Source organism: Equus quagga, chromosome 14 (assembly GCF_021613505.1).
Source record: "Equus quagga isolate Etosha38 chromosome 14, UCLA_HA_Equagga_1.0, whole genome shotgun sequence".
In the NCBI taxonomy this organism is placed as follows: Eukaryota; Metazoa; Chordata; class Mammalia; order Perissodactyla; family Equidae; genus Equus; species Equus quagga.
In genome coordinates, this window is record NC_060280.1 from 65,806,799 (window position 1) to 65,814,267 (window position 7,469).

Consider the following 7,469-nt stretch of genomic DNA (forward strand, 5'->3'; position numbering starts at 1 on the left):
AGAGTCCCCATCCCAGGGTGAATGGGACATTTTTATGGTTTCCTGCGGCAGACTCTGCCCCGTGAGCCCTTACCTGGTGGGGGTTGGGAGTAAGTTAATAAGCCCCCAAGGGTGTCCTGTCCTTGGCCTTTCTGGGTGTCCTGCAGGCCCAGCCAGTGATGTCAGGGAAGAGAGGGAGCCACTGCTGTGCTGAGAGATGTCACAGCCTCCTCATGGATTGCTTTACAGCGATGGTTATGTGGCTGCTGCCATGGGATTGAGCCCCGGGCTTTGCAGAAAGACTATTCTCCAACCACAGGTGGCAGCCTGAGCTCTGGGCCAGATGCACTGTGGGTTGCTCAGAGTCCCCAGCAGGCAGAGAGAAGTACCCTAAAAAAGGTCTCGTGCTAGACCTAAAGGATGTCCACTTGCAGCAGCAGCGACTTCAACACATCTTCATGGCCCAAAGGCAGGTCCATCAAGGCCCCTTCAAGTCCAGCCCTAGCTGACTGGGCCTCCCTCCCCAGCCATGGGCTGGCCCTTCATAACGCCCCTAGGCCAGGGCAGGCTGGGCATATCACAGGCTGCCAGAGCCAGAAGGATCTTGAAAACCCTCTAGTCTAAACCTTATCCTCCTGAGGAGGTTATTAAGGCCCAGAAAGGCAATATGACTTGTCTAAGATCACACAGCCACCTGGGCACCCTGACCTTCTGGCTCCTGTCCTTGGGCTGCTGCCCATCACTGTGCTCTTCCACTGCCTGCCCCTTGCCAAGCTTCAATGAGAAAGGACCCTCACCAGATTTAGGCCCCTGGGGCAGCTTCTCTCTCCCAGTGACCCTGAGTATTGAGGATGTTCAAAGGGTGGGCGCAGGCAGGTCCCCAGGCCAGCACTCCAGCACTCTGGGTTAGGTAGGAAGAGGGGACCCCCAAGCCCACTGGAAGCACTGGGGGGTACCAAGAGAGATCAGGAGCTCCCTTTAACAGGACCTAAAAAGCCCCCATCCCTGTGGGGAGCCTGGGGTGCCCCTGGGCCATGGCAGGGGAGGCCTGAACCCCTTCCAGTGTGGATTGGACTGGACTGGACTGAACTGGCCTCCGTGGAACTTGTCTGGACTGGGTTGGAGTGGATCATGGCTTCTTTCCCATCCTCACTGCTCAGCCCAGGCATCATTGTACCTCCAGGTACGCGGGGGTCCCTCCCACCTCTCCTCCCTGAACCCAGAGAAACCCCACAAATACAGGCTCCCCTCAGAACATAGGCAGATCCACAGCAGCATGCAGTGTTAACCTCAGGGGCCCCATCAGCCCAGAATCAGACTGCGCTCCAGAATAAGAAGCCAGAGCCGGGAGGCCTCCCTTGCCCTGGGCATGGGAGGCACGAGGGAGTCTGGCTTCTCCTCCCAGCCAGTTGTGAGACCTTAGGGATAGTCGCATCCTTCTCTGGCCCTCAGCTCCTTAATCTATAAAATGAAAGGGTTGGACAATCAGCTGTTTCCAAAGAGAGTTCCACAGAGCCTTGGAGTTTCCATGGAGACGCCCTGGGGACCAGTTCAGTAGGTAAAGGCTCTGAGTCCTTTATCCCACTCCATACAGAGAAGATTTCACTTTTTGGTTGCATACAGTGGGCTCCACATAAGATTTCATTTGAACAAAAGAGGCTGCTGCTGCGAAGAACTTGACAATTGCTGGCCTGGGTGAGCTCTAAAGTTCCTTCTAGTTTACGATGCCTCCTATACTCATGAAAAAGCCTCAGGCATCCCGTTAGACCACGGTCAAAACACCCCCTGCTTCATTCATTCATTCATTCATTTGTTTATTCATTCATCAAATAGTTCAAAGAACACTGAGTGCCTGCTATTGCCAAGCAAATAACATTTGATTGTCCAGGAACTTTCTGCCTCAGTTTCTCCCTATGTCCTGCCCCTGCCAATACTGGAATGTGACACAGCTCAGGACTGGTACATAGTGAGGGCTCCCTGGACACGTCTGGGTATTGCTTCCCCATCAGAGCAGCCAGACTCCACCTGGTGCTGCTAAGGCCTGCGCTTGGCTGACAAAGCCCTGGGCTCTCTGTGCGGGCTTCCCTCGTGCCCCCCACCCAGCACTGCCTGCCTGGCTGGGCACAGTCCACCCCTGTTGTTGCTGTACCGAGAGGAAGCTGTTTTGCCCAGACAAGACACTTAAGCTAAGTGGCTATTGTCACATCAATGGGCCTTGCCACCCAGCACCCCGGCCTTGAGCCCCGTACACTCACTCCCACACATTCATGCTCATGTTTGCCAAGTCACAGGCCAATGCCGGGGGAGGCAGAGCGGGAAGGGCCAGGTGGAAGGCTGCTCAGCACCAATGACAACATGAAACACAGAGTTCTCAGGTGAGGGCTGTATGCCTGCAGGGGCACAGGGCAGGTGCCAGGGGTCCTGGGGGTACCTGCACTTTGGGGTCTAGGGGATAGCAGAATGACCTGAGCCTACTGGTCTGCCGTCTTGGGAACCTGCCCAGCCCTCTCTGGGGAGGGTGCTCATCCTAACCAGCCCTGGGACCTCTAGCCTTACTCAAGTCCGCAGCATCTGTGATCTCGGGCTGATTGAGAACCTGCTCCACTCTAAGGAGACCCGGTATAAGAAATTTCACTCTATAAAGGATTGTTGCTTTATCAGTGGGTTTACTTCAGACTTGCTTTAATATATGCTGCACTTGTTTAAGCATTAAGAATGTAATACCTTTTGGAAAAACACAAAATACGCACTATTTTTCAAGAACGAATGCGTGTGTCCAGTGTGACGCACCTATAATCCTAGTCTATATAATTCCAGAGACTGTCATAGAACCGGAAAGGGGCCTTAGGGGGCAATTCATCCAACCCTCTTCTCCTGTAGGTGGGGAAACTGAGACACAGAGAGCAGAAGGTATTTGTCCAAATCTTTAGAGGAGCCAGAACTAGACCATAGATGATGATGATGATGATGATGATGCTGACCATAAATCTTAACACTCTATGAATTTATCTCTACCTCTATATCTATATCTACCTATCCGTGCCAGATGTTATTCCAAAAGAGCCTTACTATGTGAGAGATACTATTCTAACACTCCTTTAAGTAGATACTATTTTTATTCCATTTTACAAATAAAGAAACTAAGGCACAAAAAGGTTAAGTGATTTGCCCAGAGTCACAGCTGACCTGGAACTTGGTTAATGTCCTGTCCACCATATAATGCAGCTTCTCTTCTGAACACAGAGCAGCTGAGAGCTTTCCCCACCCCCTTTCCAAGATCTGCCTGAAGACCCAACCAGTCACACAAGAGCTTCCTCAGGCTGAAGCCCATTGGCCTCCCTTTTCTTCACTACTGTGCGGAGCTGAAGGACAAAAACCGCAGTGCATCTCTCTGTAGGAAGCCCTCAGGGAGAAGGCACGCCATAGGGGACCGGTTTTTCGCAGTGGGCTCCTATTCGATTTCATCAATCTTAAGAAATCGGCTACAGATTAAGATGAAGAGCCCCGGGCAGCTCTCCTTGCCCACCCTGGGCTCATGGTCAGAAGGTTCTACCTTAAACAAATTTAAGAATCTTAAATAAAGAAGTAATGGTTCAATTCTTTTATTCCAAGAGAAGTTAGGAGAGTCTCCCAGGCTGAGCATGGCAACTACCACACTGTCTGCCACTTTTTCCATCAATAATGAAAAGCCTGCTCTCACCCTGTGCGCCCTCCTCCGGTGACCTCCCATGTTGGTCCCTGACTCTGAGAGATGAGCTACCTGGGCAGACATCACTTATGTCTCTCTGCCCCAGGGACTGGCCCTACCAGCCTTCGGATAACTCAACCCTTTTCACCCTTTGTGTTTAGGGACCATCAAGTTTAGGCTCAACAAGTTACTGAGGAACATGCCCCATCGTTGTGACTGTGTGTTCACCTTCCCCATGCCCTGGCCAAAACTCCCTTCTGCCCCATACGTCACCCTTACTGCTCACCAGAGGCTCCAATGAGCCCAGAGTCCTAGGGCCAAATGACCTTAGTGAAGTGGAGACATGAGCAGAGAGCAGGGGGAAGCATGGGAAAGAAAAGTCAAGAGGTGGCCAGAAGAATGACGAGAGAGATGATGGTAAAGTTTGCAGAAACATATCTGGGGTTCAGAATGGACCACAAGCTAACTATAAGCCAGAACGTAGGCTGAGCTGATCCTCCAAAACCCAGCACTGCCCCATCCTTCCCAAAGCCCCAGATTCTACCATATCAGTAAAGAACAAAAGAGAGTGGAGAGGAGCAGAAAAGCAGACCTAAGGAGAAGTTAGAGCACAGGAGGAATGTCCCTCAAGAAAAGAAAGCTGAGGCACAGCTGAACAAAATCTTTGGAAGCCTTGACATATATATAATTGGTTTTTTCACAGACAACGTTCTAGCTGCTCTCTACCACCACCAAGAGCAGAAGAAGAGGAAAGGAACCAAGGAATTGTGGTTAGACATAAGGAATCAGTTTCCAAGCATGAAGATTATTCAAGCCTGATGTTAAGAGGCCAAGGGAGGTTGAAAATTCCGCTTGAAGATCTTAAACGCACATGGACAGTCACATTTCCTAGGCTGGTTTACGAGTCTAGTGAGGGGTTAGTTTAGCCGAGACACCTGTGAAGCCCAGTTAGAACGCTAAGTCTCCACATTTCTCAACCCAGCGAAGGTGATGACCTAACAGCCTGCATGTCCCGGCCGGGGTGCTCAGAGCAGGAGCCCAGGACTCAGCTACACAGCCCTGGGGTGCTTCCTGACCAGATCCCCAATCCCATCATCTTCTCCTTCCAGGGGCCGGTCCTCGGAACCGTGATAAAAGGAGGACAAGCAATCTGAACCCCAAGTAGCTTCAAAATAGAAAAGTTACATTCAATTTCCCCTAGAACCTGAGGCGCACAGGTGCCGGGGCCCCACCTATCTTCCCAGCCCTGTCGCTGATTCCTCAGCACCGGCCCAAGGTCCGTGGACACTCACCTGCCGGCTGTCCCTTTCCATGGTCTCCCAAGGGGTGAGGCTTCCAGGCTCAGCTGATGTCGGCAGGAAGATCCATGTTGGCCCCTGTCTTCCGGGACGTGTAGAGAAAAGGGGGCTGGAGGGCTGACTGCCAGCTCCCACCAGTTGGGGCGGGGAAGCCGGTTGGGATGTGTGAGGTCATTGGAAGCACAAACAACACGGCAGAACTAGCCAGACCTGTCTCTCGCTCCTCCTTCGAGGCCACCCCAGTTACTCAGCGAATACCAGATACCGCGAGTGTAAAGCTACCTGTGCTCCTGAAACTGCCCCGACAGAGGCAGCTGTGGGGGTACAGGAATTCCAGACTCCCCATTTCAGAGGGGAACTCTGAGAGAAACGGCCCAGGGCCCATGAGGACAGTCTTAGCCCTGCCAACCTGCACCAGTAAAAGAGGTCCTCCTGAGCCCCCTGAGGTATGGCTCTGTCCCCATGGGGGCCATCAAGGCTGGGGGCCAGAGCCCACCCAGGGCAGGACAGTGTGACCCTTCCTCTCCGAGGACCACGTGTCTAACTCTCAAATCAGGGCACATGGTCTGGCAATTTTTTTTTCCCCTGAACTTTGCTTCTTTCTACAAAAACTCTTAACAAAGAAATTAAAATCAAACGACCTTTAATTATGCACATAATGAATTCCTTCTATTGAAAACAATAAAGTGTTACAAAACAACACATCAAAGCTAATTAAAATAAAACATAACTCACTGAATGGAAACCGTTCCAAGAAATATTAGGCTGACTCATGGTCACAGACCTATGCCCCATTGTGAGCCTCAGCGTCAGGAGAAACGGAGGAAGAGCTGCCAAGAAACGGGTGCTCGGGTGCTCGGCACCTCCACACCCAGCAGAGCTGCTGCCGAGAACTGCAAGAGGTGAGCTTGGGGCAGAACCCGTCTGACTCAGCATTTGGGGGCATGGAGATCATAGAACCGCAGAATTTTTGGAAATTGATGGAAGCTCAGACATCATCTAGTGACTCAATTTCCTCATTTTACAGATGAAGAAACAGAGCCAGAGAGGAATCTGCGCAAGTCACATCGCACAGACAACAGCGGCGGTCACAACAAGATGCTGGGTGTCCCACGGAGTGCTTTACATACAGGGATGCATTTAATCCTTACAACAATCCTATTCCTCCATCCATCACTCATTCATCCAACAAATATTTACTGAGTGCTTCTTATGTGCCTGGCACTGTTCTAGGTGCTGGGGACACAATGAACAAAATAGGCAAAGACCCCTGCTCTGTGGCACTAGCGTTTGGGGTGAGGGTGGGGCAGACAAAAATGAATAAATAAACAGATAGATAGATGATGATAGATAATGAGATAGATGTTATACAGATGATGATGATGATAGATAAATACATCAATGATAGATAATGATGGATAGATAGATGATACATAAATAGATGATAGAGAGAGATAATATAGCATGTCAGAATGTGAGAAGTGTTAGAGAAAAACAAAGCTGGGCAGGGGATCTGGAGGGCTGGGGAGGCAGCATTACCACATGAAACAGGGCGCTCAGGGAGGGCCTCAATCAGGTAACATTTGAGCAAAGACTTAAAGGGAGTGACTACTATTCTCCCCATTTCCATGCAAGAAAATGCAAACTTCTAGGCAGAATGGAAATTGTTGCCTCCAGTTTGGAGTGTCTTGAGAGAAATCTGATCCAGAGGCAGAAGATGGAGGAGGGAACTTCTGGAGGGCCCAGGCAGTGTCCCCGGGCTTCTCCAATCTTGGGTTATTTTCTGGTGTCACATTCCTGGCTCCCCGAGAGAACTCAGTCACAGGCCACAGCCCCTTCCTGCTCCCTCGACCAGCCTGCGCCAGCAGCGGGAGCCTCCCATGTGGTTATTCAGTCTTGAGAAGACGCTGAATTGTGTCCTCTGCTCCTTCTCATCCTCCCCTCCTAGGGCAGCGTCCAGACCCCACTCTGGCCACGGGGGAGCTGCGACGCTATTGCTGAGCCTTGGCATTCATAGCAGACCTGAGGATCCCACTCCATCCTCCAGCAGGCCACCGGCCTCCCAGGATCACCATCCACCTTGTTCCCTGAAGGTGCCACTGACCTCTGGAACGAGCTCAGGCTTGGGTTCTCCACCGGTTGTGGGGGATGAAAACCCTGACTCTAAGATAAAGGCCACTACGTGAACCTGGAGTTCTTCAGAGTCACCATGTGGAAAATGTGATAACACAACAAACCAGAGAATGTGTCTGGCACTGGGTGGGCTCTGAAGAAATGTCAGGTTTATGTCTTGCTCTGTTCCTCAGTTTCCATCAGAGACACAAGTTGGCCTGTCCCAGAGTCCTTGCTGACACGGCTACCTGATCCATGCGGAATCTCTGCCATTGATTGGTTCAGTTCAATAAGCGTTGACTGCTCAGCACCAAGCCCCACAGCAGCTGCTGGGGGTGAAGGTGGCAAAGAACAGAAAGGCAGGGAGCCTGCCCTGGGAGAACACAGCATAC

The 7,469-nt window shown here is 51.3% G+C and overlaps 1 protein-coding gene across 2 annotated transcripts in view; it reads right to left on the reverse strand.

The window, feature by feature from the left end:
• The window catches only part of TMPRSS13 (transmembrane serine protease 13), a 28,283-nt gene extending 23,154 nt beyond the window's left edge, over positions 1–5,129 (reverse strand). For both annotated transcript variants that reach the window (XM_046637679.1, XM_046637678.1), the window contains exon 1: positions 4,960–5,129. In XM_046637679.1, coding sequence (XP_046493635.1) covers positions 4,960–4,980 — 21 coding nt within the window. In that variant the 5' untranslated portion in view covers positions 4,981–5,129. The remainder of the gene's footprint in view (positions 1–4,959) is intronic.
• Between the last annotated feature and the right edge of the window lie 2,340 nt (positions 5,130–7,469).